A 17703-nucleotide genomic window follows, 5' to 3' on the forward strand; every position below is an offset into this window, starting at 1 on the left:
GGTAAATGTTGCAACCCTGGGTGATGCTAGTAATTTTACATATTGTATAAGGTTCATTTCTCTAAGCTAGTCCATTTGTTAGCTGAAGAGTAAGATTGTTCCAACGCTTCCAGGCTTTTCTTGGAGTTCCTGATAGTAGCTTCCACTTCACCCAAGGCACTGGAGAAGAGGAGGCAGTTGTGGGCTGACCAACTCCTAGTTTGACTTGATTTTATTTCCTAGTTTGCTGTGAGCTTTATTCTTTCACTATATTTTCTAATGGACTAATATTGTGCTTGTTTTCCAATGAGTTAAGCCTTTCAACTCCTGTTTTTTTTCTCAATAATTACCTCAGCTGAAAGTCTCAATCTACTGTAGCTTTTCCTGGGAGGCGTAGCGTGGAATTTCCTGTTCTGTTTTTCTTTTCATGGTCATCTATGGCTTTCTGTCTGTAGTCATCCTATGGCCTTAAAACACTAAGCAGAGCTAATAGTGCAACGTATACTTTAATTGACTTGATCTACACCTGGAAAGGAAACAGCACAAGTTATCTCATGAGCTGTCAATCTTGCTAGTGATTTTTATCTTTTTTTTTGGGGGGGGGAGAGGTGATGTAGCAGTTTTGCACAATAAGACTGAGATGGGGGAACAGATTGTTCACCTCGTGCCCATCATTGCCTTTCCTCTTCCTGTTGATTACAAGGAGCCTAAGCATGATGCTGTGGGTAAAATTGAGTTGTTTGGCTCTGCAGGCTCTGTTTTCTGTGTAACTTTGATAGCATTGGTTGACACCAGGAGCCTGAAACCAGGAGACTGCTGATGCTGAAGCGGAGCGCTTCTCAAATCTGCAGAGGGTTTGGACCATGATTGAAAAGGATTGTTTTTCAGGTGACAGGTATATTTCTTTCTCTGATAAATTCAGATTCTTCTTCTTGCACAACTGAGGTATTTTGTTGTTTGTTTGTTTGTTTTCCCAGACTAAGCTGTAGTACAGTGAATCCAAAAAAAATCATGTTCTGGTAAATGAGTTAATTATTAAAGCAGAATTTAGGTGACGTGGGTTGTACAAACATCTCAGGACAGGCTTGGTCAGTTGCTTGGTCCTTTTGCAAGAGACAAAAAATGAAGTGACATCCTGGACAACGCTGCAGGTAAACACAGCTGGAGAGAACTTTTTTTTGTTGGTAGCTTTATGAGGTTATTGTTCATTTCTAGTCAGGAAAAAGGTCGTGGGCAGGACTGTAATCAGGTGGAGACTTTGAACAACTCCTTAGAGGGGAAAGGAAGTATTTTGCTGCCCCTCCTCTGACACTGCAGCTCAGTGACCAGTGGTGGGGTGATGCAAATGGGCCTTCTCTTGCAAGGACAGGGAGAAGAAGCACTTGCAGTGTGTGCATGCAGGGGAGACTTACGTAATCTTGCAGTTTTAAGTAGAAAAACTAACTAAATGGGAGTCTTTCATTGAACACTACTTCGTGTTTGGTTTTGAGCTAATGTAGTGCGTCAGTCAGTACAATCCCTTCAATTGTAGTGCTGTCATTTTCTGAGCAGTTCTTAGACAGCCATGCCAGACAGCATAGTCAATTGAAATTAGAAAGGAAGAGTAGGGATGACATGTTTGATAGGCAGTTATCACTTCAAAGCAATTAAACATTTCCTCATCTCGATTCTGAAGCTGAAATTACTGGCCACTCAGCTTCACGCTGCAACTCAGAGATCCTTTCAGTTTCGTATGAAGAGTGGATCCTTTTCTATTCAACACAGCAGCATCGATTTTATTTGATGTGTTGATAGTTGAAATCTGGATATACTACATATTCAGACCTAGAGCTAGTCATGTTACAAGCATCAAGGAGTTCCTAAAGGTGTTCACTTCTGTATGGATCCCGTGTGCTTTCTGAGCTGACTGAAGCCAGAACCTCAGCCAGGCAGAGGAGGAGTGTGTGCTAATGAAAAACTAAACAAGGCACACTTGTACTGAAGTGTAGGAAGAGCTCATCTCTATGTGGCACTGCAGACTGAGATTTTATTCCACCAGGGTAGCTGAAATAGGTTTAGTTATGGGAAACTGTCCATTTGAAATGCTTCCTACTCCAACACTGACCTCCCATCGTTGGGCCTATAGTGGCTCCTGTAGGCTCAGTAGTTCCCTCTTCTCTAGGTAATTTTTCTAGTGTAAAGAATATACACACGGTGTAGTCAGGGGGTTTAATATAGCACTGCCAACTCTTTACCTCAGTACACCTTCATTAATTCTGTAGCACAGGAAGCAGTGGGTAGGGTGCTTCACCAGCAGCCATGAAATACATCTGTGCCTGCTTCAGTAAGTGAGCTTTTAGCAGTCACACAGGGAGCATCAGGTATGGGACAGGAATCTCAGACTGGCATCATCTGGGCCACACTTGGGCTGAGTTAGTCCTGACCACGTGCATTTCTGGATGAGAACTGTGTAGCCTACTGAAGAAGTAATTGGCAAGGCAGTACAAAACCTAGTTCTTGTTACTATTACTGACGTTGTGACGAGCTGGGGTGACCTCTGCTTTGTGCTGTGAAATGGACACTTCTTTGCTTTGACACTAATTTATCTATGTGGATGGAGCTACTTTCAGCTACGTGGAGCTGAAACTTCTGTCCTCTTAACCAAGTGATGCTCTCTTTGCTCATCTTGCTTTTTGGACAGTTTAACTTGGTTCTTTAAGTTTTTGTCTTTCTAACCACGTTTGGGAAGCAGAGTTGAAGTGTCTGTGTTGACATGCTTGTCTTCCTATTGGGGTTCTAGATTGTCAGCACTAGTGCCTGGCTTGACAAACTGTATGACAGCCTAGCTCTTGGCTTATGTCCAAAGGTGATATCTTGTGTCTGACATGAAAACAGGCACTGTCGGAGGGAAAAAGAGCAGCACTGACTTCCAAGGTGGACATTCTGGTAAAAAGCCAAAGTACGTTGCAAGGGAGCAGGAGAGGGGAGCTATTTCCTACTCAGATCCCAAAAGCTGATGGTGCTTGAAGGCTGACAGTATTGAAAAGTGCCATCCGTATTGACCTCAGAAGCTTTGAGTGACTCCAGGAAGCTTTTGGCTGTGAATTAAGGGCAGCAGGCTGGTGAGGCCGGCCCTGCTGCAGCTGCACACTCTTCCATTGTGAATCCCTCTTCATCTGTTCCTAACTGGGTGCTAAAACTCAATTCCTGGTAAAATACAATCTGCGGATCTCTGGGCAGTGCATCTTACTCTTTTCTAACAGCTTCTTAACCTTTCTCCAAGATACTGGAGCAGAAGTATCCCAGGGGAACGGGTAAGGGACTGTTTCCATTATTGGAGTAAAAGCTACAAGTGATGGAAAGCAAAATCCTTGCACAAGGAGGACCTAAGGAAGAGATTCGTATGGGGAAGAAGCAGTTTTTGACCAGCACTGCTTCTCTGCTCGTGCTTCCCATGCCTTCGTGCAGAGCTTGTGTGCAGGTGGCAGGGCACAAGAGCTGGGGGAAGGCAGCAGGGAGGAGGGGGATGTGGAGGAGGAATGACTTCTGGTAGTTCACGAGATGTGGAAGATGTGCTCGGTGGATTTAGGTTTGGAAACGCGTTCAAATTCCCGCTCACACCGAAGCCGTTAACGGTCTTTAGGATAATGAGTGCTTTGCTGGTGTACAGGTGATGTTATCTGGCACGTGGAGTGAGCCTGAATTGATGGTACGTGCTGAGCAGTGTTTTTGGAGACTCTACTTAACAAAAAGGCTGGTGTTTATTGCTCTTGTGCTGAGTTGTCTTGTTTATGGAATCAATGTGTACGAAAGCAAACTGACCAACACCAGGTTACCTTGTGGCACAGCCACATAGCTAGGAAGCCAATTAACATTACCTTTCATTCTGCAATTGACTTGCTCTGTGGTGCCTATGCTTTGTAACACACATACTATGCAATATCATTCTTTTTTCAGACCAGTTCGCTCCAATTGGGCAAGAGAGGCCTGAGTTTAGCCTTAATTTTCTTACAGTTCACAGGAAAGTACTTTAGAAACAGCAACAAGCAAAAAGGTTTAGAAAAAATACCCACATAAAATAAAAGCACAGTTCCAGACTGCTCACATAAGTGTCTTTCAAGCACCAAAACAGCACCCACAATAGAAGCAGCTAATTGCTGTAATAGTTCCAATGTATGAAAACTGTGTACTAGATAAGATTATATTGTGATGTGTAAAAAGTGTATTTTATAGCTTTGGTGACTTAGTTTACTGTTTTGTATATATGAATTTTATAAATCTATTAAAATTTGACTTGTTATACTGTTCTTCATGGGTTTTCTCTTTCCAGAGAGTCTGGAGTGACTTTTGCTGTGGGGGAAAAAAAAATCTGCAAGAAAGCTGCTTTATATATATATAAATATATATAACAAATATGGCATGGACTGCATGGGACTACAGCTGTCATGCAATAAAACCTTCTGCAATCTGTGTACATCTCCCACCCCTGCAGTTCTGGTCTGAATCATTCCTCCTGAATGTGTTTGGGAACTGAAGGCTGGTGAAACATTAACCTATATAAAACTTCCAGGTCATTCATCAGTGCATTTTTTTGGGCATTAGAACTGATGGGAAATGGAAAGGGAGAGGCAGCTTGAATTGGTGCTTATGTATTTTGAGTTCAGCGGGAGCTTGAAATCCCCTGTCAGAGATTCCTCCTCTGCTGTGCATGATAATAGCTACAGGGCTTCACTTGCTGCTTTCCCAGTGCCCGGCCCCTCTTGGACTTGCTCACCGTGGATGGAGCTCTGAGCTGCTGTGCTTATCTGCTCCTTTCTTCTGGACGAGCTGAGCTGGTAAGTGCTGGTTCAGTCACTGAAATACTTCATTAGTGAGCTGCACTTCTTCAGCAGGTTTGTGCTTCCACAACAGAGCGTGTGTCAGCCCACAGAGCAAAGCCTGGCAGGGGGAGGATCCCATCTCTGGCTGCTGCTGCAGTTCCTGTTGCTCGTGCCACCCCTCTCCTGCATTGTCTTTGAGTTGGTTATTGAGCTCCTTGGATGTCCTGAATCCAGCTGTGTCAGTGACAAAATCAAGCTTTCCTCGAGTGTCTCCTTTCCCACCCTAAAAACACACGGTTGTTGCAGAGCCCCACCTGCCCATCCCTGTACCTGCACACTGCTGCCTGGGGGGCGGCTGCTGGCTCTGCACAGCTCCTGCTCATCACTGAGTGCTTACAGAGCTCAGTGCAAGGGCTGAGCTTTTGCCTTCTCAAAGCAGGGAGAGGAATGTGTGTAATTCCCCGTTACAGTTCGTAATCAATGTGTGCGTGAAATCTTTTTCTTTTTTTTTTTCCTCTGCCAGATTATTATTTTTTTCCTCTCCTGCCCCGAACTGCAGAGGATGTGAGCAGTCTGAGCTCGTGGCCCCAAGCCTGGCCTTGAAGTGAAGCAGCTCTGGAGATCCCCTTCAGTGTCCACCAGCAGACAGCAGCCAAACACTGATCTTTCTGGCAGATGAGCTGCAGGAGCTTTCTGCTCTGCTCACCCCCTCTGTGCCCGTCTGTCCAGCCCCACCTCCCCCTGCTCGGACCCCTGGTTTTGGCCTCAGCTGAGCTCCTGTGCTCAGCCTCCAGCTGATGGAGCGGCGACCGGAATAGAGATGAGTGTTTTGGTGTGGGAGGAATAATAGCTGTGCTTCAGTCAGAAATGCTAAGTAGGGGAGAGCTCTGTGTATGGAAGAGAGCTGCCCTGGTTTCATTTGCATCTGTTTGTTCAGATGGCCCAAGCTTCTGTGTGAACTTGTTTGGTGTTCAGCATAGACCTCATCCCAGCTGATTTCAGACCAAACGCAGTACAGCATGGGAATGAAGCTGCCTATGCAGGAGTTGCTGGTTGCGTGTAGTCATGTGGTAACTTAAACCAGCACAGAAAAACCCATTAGCAAAGAACCGAGCGCATCAAAAAGATGCTCACCATCAGAAAAAAGAAACACCTTTTATTCCTGGGGGAGTTCCTATTTCTCTCTGACAGCAACAACTCGTGGTGAGAGGTCAGGGACAGGGCAGCAGCCAAAGCTGGCCCGTCCCAAGGCAGCCCCTTGCTAGTTGTCCTCCCACCGCCAGCGATGAGGGGATGATTCCCCTTTGGACAGTTTTCTGGAGCTCAGTTTCCTCCGCAAAGAGGAAAATTTGTCTCCAAGAACTTTCCTTAGCCCGGTGTTGTCCCTAACAAAGGGCAGATCCTTCTTCACAGCAGGCAGCTGTCCCGTGAACATGTCCCACCTAGCGAGAGCATCCACGGCCTTGTCTACTCGAGCCAGCTCCTCCTCAGAGACGTTCCTCTCCAGGGCAGCGATGCACGTCTCCAGCCACAGCTCATAATCTTTGATGACATCTGCGGGCTGGCTGGGCCCTGCCAGCTGGGGCTGGCTCTGCACCTCTGCCAGCGAGCACGACCGCTCGTCCTGCTCCAGCTCCTGCCCGATGGACAGTGCCTGGCTGCACACGTCCGGCGTCAGCGGCTCTGACAAGGAGGTCACGGCCTCGGAGTCGTTCTCGCAGCACATCCCAGAGTCTGAGCTGAGAGGGAGGATGTCCTCTGAGGCTGACAGGTCTGCTGGCTCTTGCTTTGGCCACGTGGACAGCACGGTCTGTGTCCAAGCATACAGCTTCTGCGAAGGGAAGGAAGAAGGTTGTGTTTTAGAGGGTGAAAGGAGATGGGTATGCCTCACCCGGTGTTTTCAGGTAAGTAGCTCGGGTTGAGGTGTCGTGAATGTGAGAATGTGAGTTCAGACAGCTCATGGCTCCTGTACACAGCGGGGGCTTTGTCTTCTTTTACTGGTCATTATCCATGGGAGCACTGCTCCCAGTTAGATATGGGTTGAATCTGTCCTATTATTGAAGGTACTAAGAGGAAGATGGAACACATTAGCTCCCCTGGCTCTGCTTGTGCTCTCTGCTAGAGCCAAACCAGGGTCTTGTGAGAGGAAGCTGTGTCCCTGTAAAAGCTCCTGAGGTAGTGCTGAAGAGCTTTGTTTCACTGTGCTGTTAGCTCCTGGGGTGATGTGCCCTGTACTCCTAAGAATAGCTCTTCCCCTCTCGAGTTGAAATGCACGAGTTGGAAGGCTGGGCTCCAGGAAAGAATTAATGAAAGGAAAATGTCTGAGACAATTTCCTTTTTAAATATTAAACGCTATAGCGGGTTGCTTCTGGCACACTAATGCTTCGGGGAATGAATCACTGCTCCAGTCATCACTGGATAAAAGGTGGTTCCCCTGCCTGCCTTGTTGGCATGTGTTGGCATTGTTGGTGCATTTTTCAGCTTTTGTGGCCTATTCCTCCATCTTTACACCACAGCTCCCAGCGGATACTCACACAAAGCACTGCACTTGCTTTGGAAAAGCAGAGGTGACAGCTACAGAGCATTAACTCCAGCTGCAGCCCCAGTGCACTGCGCACTGTGCTGGGTCTGCATGGCCACTGGTGAGCCTGGTGCTTTCATGGTTGAGGAGTGGGCACACAATGTCAAGCCCTGAGTTGTCTTCTGCCGCAGCACCAGAGCATCCCCCTTCTCCCTGCCCCCTCTCCTTCTCTATGGCTTTCTCTCCAGGCAAATGACAGAGAAGATAAAGAGCTCAAATTGAGCGGGTGGGAGAAATCCTCCCTGTTTCATTGCAGTCTGTGCATGGTGCCTCGGGGAAGAACTTCATACAAGAGGAAAATGGACTCTTTCAGCTGAGCTGGTCTGCCCTGCCCCCTCCCTCTGGGGTAAGAGAAAAAAAAAAAAGTGAAGGGACAGCTCTTCTCCTGCCTCATCCCACCTCCAAGAGCCCTTCTGAGAACAAAGGCATCAGAAGCTGCAGCAGGAGGCAGATGGGGACGGGGACAGCAGAGCTGTTTGGAAGCTGCACACAGACTGGTTTTATGATGCTTCTAAAATTCCCAAGACTGGAAGTGCAAGAGAGAATCCCAACCGCTGCTTAGCACAGTTCCCAAGGTCTTCCCACAGTATGTTTGTGTGGTTTAAAGAAAAAGGAGGGGATAACTGACTGGAGTTCACTGCCAAAATGCAAAAACCTTTCCTGTCACTCGTCCTCTGGTGGCTTATTGATACCAAGACTTGAAGGTTCATGGGGCTGCAGCTTCTTTTCTATGTTCTCATGTAGAAGTAGAAAGAGATGACTTTGCAGCTTAGCTCTTCCTGCAGGTGGGTAAAACTGGCTTTTGTTGCTCCAGTGTGTGAGCTCGCAAAGCTCATTAACACCACGATAAGGGTGCAGCTGTCCTGTGCTACTGATCTCTCAAATCAGCTTGAGCTCTGCTGGTTGTTTTGTGGTTGGTTTGTTTCAGTGTGGCCATTGCAAGCAGTGCAGATTGGTATAGGCACTGTGTAGAAAACAGCCTGGGATGCTGCTGAAGCAGCAGGTGGAAATGCTGGTTGTGGCAGGGAAATGCAATGAAAATGGGTTGGCTTTCAGTTTTGGAGACAACTTATACCAGAGTAAACAGCTGAGCTGACAGAGTGGGGTATGCTTCTGAGTGTAGCTCAGATAAATAGGAGGATGAGCCCTTCCATTTATTTAAGGACTGGTTTCCTGTCCCACATGCTCTTCTGCCCATAACCTCCTCTCAGTCAGCAGCATTACCTGCTCCTGGGGAGCAGCTTCGTGTCTGGCATTTCCTGTGTTCGCTGGGGCTGTCTGGCTCTGCTCTGGCAGGTGGGGTTATTGCTCCTTCCCTGCAGGGAGGTGTGACTCCAGGCTTGCACTTGGCCAGCTGCAACTTCCTCAATCACACTTTGCAAGTAACTTGGTTTTCTGATTTGATATCATCCTCAAACATTCTCTGCTCTATTCACAGTTGTTTAACTATTGAATTAATCTCTGCTGTGACTATCTCCTCTCTCAGTGCAGTAGCAAAGCCTCTCACAGAGCTCATTGCAGCCAGCTCCCGCGGGCTTGTGCTGTGTCTAGCAGAGCTGTCACTGTCAAGGAAGCAGATGTGAGCTTTGGCAAGTGAGGGCTTTCTGTGCCTTTGAGTTCGCTGCCACCAGGGGATGTTAAGCCAAACACAGTATTTGCTGCAGGTGCAAAGGAAAAGCGTTTCTCGAAGAGCTTAATGCAGAGAGCAGCTCTCTCCTGGAAGGCAGTAGCTGGATGCTGGCAGGTCAGGCATTGAAGGAAGGCAGTCTATTCCCCTGGTGCTCTGGGCTGTTTGGGCACCTGTCAGCAGAGGCAGCTCCGAGTGGCTGCAGGCAGCTCTCACACCTCCAGGCAAAGCAGCACAACCACACACACGTATTTTTCCCACGTGCTCCGCTGTGGTTCTGTGTGTTTGATTTCAAGCTGAAGGAATTAGAGCTGTCCCCGTTCTGCACGCAGCTCGTTACAGATACAACTGACAGACTTCAGAGTGGGCAGCCGTGGAAAATCGTGTCTCTGAACATGATGTTTGCCAGACAGAAATAATAACTAAGGAGGAGGTAGGATGCAGAGTGAGAACACTGAGATTATTTATACCCTCCTTGCTGTTTGGCTATTGAGCTCAGCTTTGTAGCTATCGGAGACAGGAAAACCCTTTCTGGATCTATGGGAGGGTTAGCACTGCTCCTGACCGTGTCTGTATGCGGTGTTAGCAGTATTGTAGGTGGAAGAGAAGGATCTAGGGCTCCCCATTTATTAAGGAGCGCTCAGTGAGAATCCTTTCTCTTATTATTAAGCTGAGGAACTTGAGCAAAGTTCCTCACTAATATTTCCTCTGTGCTATCAGCAGCCCCAGAGAAAACCATACCTGAGAAAGGACGCAGACATGGGAACTGCTGCTGCTCTGGCTTCACCTCTGCCCACCCTGATGTTGGGAATAGCAAAACTGCCTTTGTCAGTGGCCAGAAGCTCTGGGGGCTTACATAGAGGGTTGGTCACTGGATTTGGGTGGGTATGGTGGCTCTGTCTCTCACCCTGTAGCGCTCGACAAGCTTGAAGCCCACGACGTGCTGCAGCTTGCGCAGGCAGATGGGGCAGGGCTCCAGGGGCCGCAGCAGGGCTTCATCCAGGCTCAGTGCACCCTGCATGATGCACTGCAGCCAGCGGCACGTCCCCAGGCCCATCAGGTGGCAGATCTCATGACAGGTCACCTGTTGGGAAAACACAGCTCAGTCATCTCCGCGTTGCTGCGTGCCCTGGTTTTACACACAAGGTGAATCCTGTTGTTTCTCCATGCAGTCAATACTGTGGTTTGTTCTGGTGACACAGGGAGCCAAGAGGTGTCTACACAGCACACCAAGATGCAGACTGCTTGGGGCTGTGTATGAACGTGAGCAATCTCTGGGCTGAGAGGCAGATTATGCTCAGGTCTGAAGTATTGAACCTCAGACTGTGGGGAAATAGGGAGTGCAGGAGACCACTGGTCCTACCTTGCAGCACTGGACCATCTCTTGTGCACTGAACGGCGAGGTCCGCTCTCGGCTCTCCTTGCTGACTTCATTTAGCTGCTCTTTCTGTGTGAGTGGGTTCAAGCTACAGCTGGCCTGAGGAAAATCCCCAGAGAATCTGGCAAAGCTGCAGACTCCCACTTCTGTAAAGAGAGGGGCACAGAAGTTAGGGGTCAGTGCTTGTGGCTTTTCCCCAGTTCAGCACACCTGCAGTGGTGCAACAAGACACGTTCCCAAGGTTTGCACCTTGGTTATCTTTGCCTGAAATAGCATCCATGGATCACTATCCCTGAGCCTCTTAATTTTAACTTGGAAAAACCCAGCTCCTCCCATCAGGCAATGAAAAAAAAAGGATAGGATGTGTGTGGTGCTGCCTTATCCAAGCCCTGTGCTGGGACACCATCGGACACCAGTCCCACCTTGTCCTGGCAGGAATTTGCTGAATGTGAAGCTCCAGGTCTCACATGGGTACAGGTCCAGCAGAGTGAGTCCGAGGACGCACAGAGCATCCATGGGCTTGTTGTTCTTCAGGAAGTTCAGGATCCCATCTGGACAAACACGGGAGAGATGCCCATTAAATTGAAGCATCCTTGGAAGGCATGCAAGAGCCACAGCTCCTCCTGCTAGTAGGAAAGAGCCAATTCCCAAGTGTGAAAGGCTGCAGAACTCCCCCTTGCACCACACAGACCATGGATTTACTTTGGCTCTGGACAGAATCTGGGAGAGCACAGCCCACGTGAGACCTACAGTGCAGGATCGAAACAGAACAGCGTGGAAAAATACGAACAACATTGGAAAAAATGATTGAAGTCACTTTGCTTATCATTCCTGTGCCCAGCCTCAGAGTTCTGGGTTTTTCACGGGAACAGGATTTCTCCCCTTTCCCTCCCTGATGAAGGGCGGTGTCACCGCGTACCCGGACCCTCACCTGCGTGCAGCTGCACTCTGTCTGAGTCCTGGCTGTGGCGGTAGCAGCAGTGAATGGACGAGATGGGGATGGAGGGAAGGCACTTCACACGGAGCCCCAGGAAGAAGGACTCCACGCAGCTCCGAAGGGAATCCAGCAGGGAGGGCCCCGTAGGCCCTTCAGTCAGGTCTAGGGAGAAAGGGGTGCCATCAGCAGCCCAAGGCCAGTATGAACCAGGAGCTCTGGAGAGGTTTAGTGGGGCTGGTCACAAGGCAGGCTGGCTTGTTTTGAGGTTAATTGCAGGCTCTGGGATGGGGCAGTCATCTCTAGATTATTTTATGGGTGTGGAGGAGAAGGGGTCACCCACCCTGAGGAAGCAGGGGTCTCATAGCAGAGCAGGGAGGGCATCTTGAGGTGGGCAGGGCAGAAAGGCTAACCCGAGGAGGGGGGGTGGGGGTAGAATGGTGTGGATGGAGCTCCCAAAATGCTGCATTATTCGACATCGTTTTTCACATGCATACGTACAGAGATGTATATATATATCTATATGCATGCATATTCATATCAAATCTCACCCCAGGGCACCCGTGGTATTTACTAGGGAGCTGTATTTTTGGCTGTCATCGTGACGTGTGACTCTGGATTGGGGATACAGCAGAACCTTTGCTGTGTTGGGCTTAGCTTTGCTTGTACGTGATACTTATTGCCTCCTTGGAAGAGAGGAGCGATGTCAGTTTGGTTTTCCCCCTCCCACCCCTTTCTGGGTGGCTCAGACCCCTTACCGATAGGCTGCAGGTAAATGTGCTTTCGGCAGAAGCTCTGTTTTCTCCTCAGCACGGCGTGGTAGAAGGTTTCAAAGTCCTCAGGGGCATCGGGGTGGCTGAGGAGCCAGTCAAAAGCAGTCCGGATGAGCAGCGTGCAGAAGAGCGTCCTCTGCGGGTTGTAGGCTTCGGAGAGGAACAGTTTCTCTGCCCTGGAGAAAGCCTTGGCGTAGAGCTCCTGCAGGGCCGGGTTGGTGGAGATCAACGCGTCCTTCAGAGCCCGGGGCCCGAAGCTGAACTCCTGTGCGTGTTTGCACTGCAGCATCACGGAGACGGTGCGGCCGTCGAGGACCTGAGCTCAGCTCTCAGAGCGGGCTGCCCAGCTCCAGGCTGTGCGTGCTGGCTGGGAGCTTTGCAGGATGTGCTCAGCTCCCTCCAGGTGCCCTGGAACGTATGAGAGAGGCTGTTATGGGATGCTCCGCATCTTCGTGAGCATCACTGGTTTACGGTCGGTGGACCAGTAGGTGGTGCTCAAGAATGCACAGCCCCAGTATTGCTACCGGAGGTCTGGATGAAATGACATGGTTGGGTTTATCTATTTACTTCTTTATGCTCCATCCTGAAGTCGAATGTTGTGCCTCTGGCTGTACTAGCCCTCGTATGGTGTTGAAAAGAAGCATTATTTTCTTTGAGGTAAGTTAATATGAATTTAAAAGTAACCAGGCAAGCTTTCTGGGAGGATAAGCTCTTGCATCAACTGCTGACCATCGCTGTTGTAGCAGCACTATGCAAGGAGAGGGGAAAAAAGAAGAGAGGTCCAATATTTTTAGGAGGATCTGGCTCAGTCTGTAATTTAAGTAGCTCACCAGTCAGATGTCCCTGAAGACAGCAATAGAGCAGTGAATTCAATATATAAATAAGAGTATCAACATGAGCCAGATGTTTTCCTCAGTTACACAGAGGTGGTTCTCAATCTGCCATAAGGGAAAGGTGGCAGCCCATTGAAGTTGAGTTTCTTTACACCTAACCCTTGGGAAGATAGTTGTCTGTCTAAGCAAAGAAAAAGCTTGTTTTGTGTGATCTGTTGTGGAGCTAAGAGAATATCTCCTAGGAGGGGGGGCAGGTAAGTGGTTTGCTTTTTTTTTTTTAATGCAAGCTTTGAATTTCACTGGCATTAAAGCCTGACAGCAGGAGCACAGTGGGATCTGAAGTAGTCCAAGGGCCTCAGTCCAATGGAACTCTAAGATATAATCTTTGATGCTTTCTCAGCTTACTGCCCAAAAAGTGTCCGTGTTGCCTCTGCAACAAGAGTACCCCTGAGGTGTACCTTGCACTTCGTTTCACACTTTGTTACCAAAACCTCTTTGCTTCTGATTCGCTTCCAAATTTAAGAGGGTCAAGGGAGGTTCTGACCCTACTGAAGTCTTCAGATCCCGCTCATCCAGTGCAAAATGCAAGCATCCTTTTTCCCACTGTGCTCAGAACTTATGCTGGGAAACCATGAGCAACGTTAGCATCACTGTGCTGTGTTCATAGGTTCATAAGGTTGGAAAGGACCTACAAGATCATCTAGTCCAACCATCCTCCTATCACTATCCCTACCCAACTACTAAATCAAATCCCTTAGCACCTCATCTAAACGCTTCTTGAACAGTGTGAGCCATGCCTGCCTGCTGCTCCCGAAGTCAAGCTCTGTGCTCAGCCCAGGTTGGGGATGATCTTGCCAAAGCTTCTGAGGAGCAGGAGCTGCTTTCATCAGTGCTGCCTGTGGGGATGTGGGAGGAGTTTCTTAGAGAGTGAATGGACTTTTCCAAATGGGAAGTAGCGAAGAGTGGATGTACGCAGTAACGAACACAATGAGCTCAGTCTCTTAGAGTGTGTTCCCCCGGGCTCTCTCATGAAATGTAGTGTGTACCCAAAGCTGTGGACATACATTGTTTCCCAAGGCTTCCTGAAAGGGGACATTCAGGCTGCACCAGACATCCCCAGATACAAACATGGGCATTTTGTGAGCTCCCACCATGCACGAGGATGTCCACTTTGGTGGTTGGGAAACTCAAGGGCAGGAATTAATTTGGGTTATACTGTTTCATCAACTGGAGCAGAGTGGAAGGGCTTTGTAATTCTCAGCTCTAGTGTTGGGGCTGCTCTGGTGCAGTCCTTCCAGAGGGAATGGCACTTCAGCTGTGATGGGCATTCTTTCTCCCTCAGTTTTAAGACACCAAGGCAGACACCGTGAAGAACCAGAAGCATCAGTGCATCCTTATGCATTTCAGGTATGGAGGAAGGGAATGTTACGTCTTGGCCAGTTACAAGTCCTGAGGAGAGAGTAACTCCTTGTCGAAAAGGCCACTGACCTCTAGCTGCACTTGAAGAAATCCTGTAAGCAAAACTGTAACAACAATTTGCTGCAAGTCAATGTCTCCACTCATGGCATTCTCTATTTTTACAATTAGGGGGGAAAAAAAAACCCTATTTCCAATCTGAATTTTGCTAATCCAACTTGCAGCCATTTGCTAATGTTCACTTTTTCCCAAAACTGTGTGTATTGGCACAAGAAATACCCTGAGAATTCACAGCCAACACAGCCCTGTTGTCACACTAACCTCTAAATGCTTTCATGTGCAATTCAGGTTAATCGTAAATTATTCCCTTTGCAAATCAGGGACCTATAAATTATTCTCTGTAATTGAAAATTACCTATGAATTATTCTTTTTGAAGTTCACATCTATGCCATTCATTCTCTTATTGTATTGGCGTTGCTCCTTGGACAGACGTGTCTGGGGCTGACAGTAACAGAGCAATTCTGGAAGGGCGAGGCAGTGCCATACAGGGTGAGTTCATTTGTGATGGGGTGACCCACAGAGATGCTCTGGTGTGTGGACAACCATCGCTGTGTGGCCCTGAAAAGGGCCCCCGGTACAGGATGGATTTCTTTGCTGTTTTATGAAATGTCACCCTAAGATTACATAGATTCTATTTATCTACGTATTTATATTTACAGATTTATAAAAGTAATTATCTTTTATACTACGGATCCAGGTTGGCCGTTCTGAAGTTGTTTATTTTCTAAGCCAACCTGCAAGTTGTTTCTCTGCTGCTCTCATGCCCTGCAGGCTGTGCTCCTTATGGTGTTCTCCCCTCTTGGCTGTTGTGCAGTATTTAGAGACAGCATCCTTTAGCTGGGCTCCTCGGGTGTCAGAGGGACATTAGCAGAGACTGTTAAAACTGATTAATTGCTTGAGTTAGGTGCTGTACTGTAAACAGGCAGTGATAGAGCAGAAGATTCATAGCTGGTCAACAGCAATGAAAAGCCCAGAGCAAACAGATAAGTGTTAGCTAATTAGCAGCATGCCCTAGTTGCTCTAATAGCTCCTATCCTGAGATTTGCAGTTGGTATCTGCTGCTGCTGCTCACAGAGTGTTCTCACCTTCCTGGTATAACACACATGGACTGAGAGCAGTTTCATCAGTGCTTGCTGACAGCACGGAGGGGTATTTTCTGATGATCAATGGGCAAAAGCCCTCTGTGGGACAGAGAGGACATGGATGTGTAGGAAGATTTAACCCCAGTGCAAATAATGTTCCCACTGTTCCTCACCTCCCTCGAGGACCTCGTTGCAGTCCTCTCACTGCTTTGCTTACCCACCGGGCTCAGCTGCCAAGGTCAGAACAGATCTATTTTCCAGGTTCAGACCTGGAAAGGGAAAAGTTGGGGCTTTGGGGGGGTATGGGGATTCTTAGCAGCTCTCAGAATGGATCTGCTCTGCTCACGGAGAAAACACATCCCTATCCTGATTCTGCCCCATACTTGTGCCCACGGGGAGCTGTAGCCCTTTTCAGTCAGTGGCAACGAAGCACTGAGTCAGATCTCGGTGTGTTCCCATCCACGCAGACAGATAAAACCTTCTGTCCTCATGTGCTGCCTCATGCTCCCAGTTGTATTTATGCGTAACGTCTCCAGAATACGTTTGTGACTCTGAAAGAGATGATTTGTGTGGCCTCTCTGAAAATGAGTCATCCCCAGAGCTGTGGAAACCTCCTGGGATTCACTCGAGTGGACAATCTACTGTCAGAGCACCCGATGGTTGGTAACCACGGGGGGTTATCACTGTGGGGCTCCGTCCTGAAACACCATCCTCACCTCAGCCTGCCTTGTGACTTCCCATGGGCTGCTGGACGGGGCAGGTGGACCACCCATGGGCAGAAAGGTTTGTGATATTAATGGCTCGAACTGTAAACGTCATTAAGCACCTAAGATGGAGACAGATGCTTGCAGATTATTTCTGAACTCATGCATCCGCTTCCTTCTCGATTTTGTTTTATGTTAAAGCCTGCTCTCCTCAATACACTCAGCTTCATATGAATATGTATTAAGGACATGCACTACGCAGCTTGTCTTCTATCCTAAGGATTTTATTCTGTGCTCATAAATAATGCTACTTTTTTATGTGTGCTTTCTGTTTAAGGATCTCTAAATGCCACACAAATACTACTGAATTATCTGCGCTGCCCTACGAAGGGAAAACAAAGGTACGCACCCCCTGCCCTCTTCCCACTCACACCCACTATCTCACTGGTTTCGGTGCTCATGGATTTTGCTCTGTACATTTTCTGGTTAAACTCTCAGTGGTGTTTCTCCCATGAAGGGATGGCTGTGTTCTTCTCCCCTTGCAACAAACTTGCGTGCACTGCTGCTTATTTTCTATGCATTAATAACCAAGGACCCAAAGGCAACCCAGAAGTAGAGCACGCTGCTTATCAGCACTCCACAACAAACGTAGTGCTGCGGAGATATCCAGGCTCTAATCATCCACAGCTCTGGGCACTTTGCTCTTCATCATACTCGTCTAGACAGACTAAATGGGTTCTGCAAGACAGCCCCAGTGTTAGCCAGGAAAGAGGCTGTGGAGTTTCCATACAGATGAATGCCCAAACAGGTATGGCTACGGTTAGATATTCCCTCGAGTGCAGGCTTTATAGAAGTAGTTCATCATGCGGTATAAATGCACTGTAATGCCGTGTCTGTTTTCCCAAGAAGCCAAGTGCTCTGTAAGCAGTAGCACGAGGCAGGGGATGCTCCTTTTGCAGTACCTCTGCCAGGCAGTCACACAGCAGCGTGGCTACGGAGGGCAACCCCACACCCACGACCTCTCCGTGGCTGTCTGTGCCCGGCAACTGGAGCTGTTTCAGGGAACAGGCATGCTCTGGGAGTGCTGCAGGAGCAGCTCTTGCTCTAGGGACACCCCCACCCCACACCCCAAAGGCCCACCCGGCCCTGCAGATTTGGATCCGGGGCATCTTGCCTCGTGCCCGGGGCAGGGATTGCAGGGCTCGGCGTGTGGGGAAGGAAGCGGTCCCGCAGCGCCCTGGGCCGATGCCCCGCGCCCAACCCCCTGCGAGGATGCTCCAAGGGCAGCGCCCGGAGCGGTACCCCGGGCATGCCGAGGCGATGACCTGAGGATGTCCTGGACGTGCTGAGGATGATGCCCCCGCTGGAGCCCCACCACCCATTTTGGGGAGGAATGCTCCAAGAGCAGCCCCCCGCACTCCAGCATCGGGGCTGCCCCAAGCAGGGCGCTGGTCACCGAGGATGATGCCCCCGAGCTTGCTGCCCCCCAAAAGGCGGGGACAACCCATGGGGGAGAGGAGGAGGAGGGGGGGTCCG

General features: G+C 48.8%; 1 protein-coding gene across 1 annotated transcript; it reads right to left on the reverse strand.

Annotated features, from left to right (window-relative positions):
* Nucleotides 1-5924: 5924 nt before the first annotated feature.
* AMZ1 (archaelysin family metallopeptidase 1) lies at nt 5925-12360 on the reverse strand. Its single transcript, XM_065732913.1, has 6 exons — nt 12057-12360; nt 11296-11463; nt 10787-10915; nt 10350-10510; nt 9894-10070; nt 5925-6609 (listed from the first exon to the last, which is right to left on the reverse strand). Exons 1-6 carry the CDS (start codon nt 12358-12360, stop codon nt 6040-6042), a joined length of 1509 nt encoding a protein of 502 aa, XP_065588985.1. The 3' UTR covers nt 5925-6039.
* Between the last annotated feature and the right edge of the window lie 5343 nt (nt 12361-17703).

The sequence above is a fragment of the Cyrtonyx montezumae genome, unplaced genomic scaffold (genome assembly GCF_038088225.1).
Source record: "Cyrtonyx montezumae isolate F1298 unplaced genomic scaffold, pur_monq_1.0 scaffold_16, whole genome shotgun sequence".
Classification (NCBI taxonomy): Eukaryota; Metazoa; Chordata; class Aves; order Galliformes; family Odontophoridae; genus Cyrtonyx; species Cyrtonyx montezumae.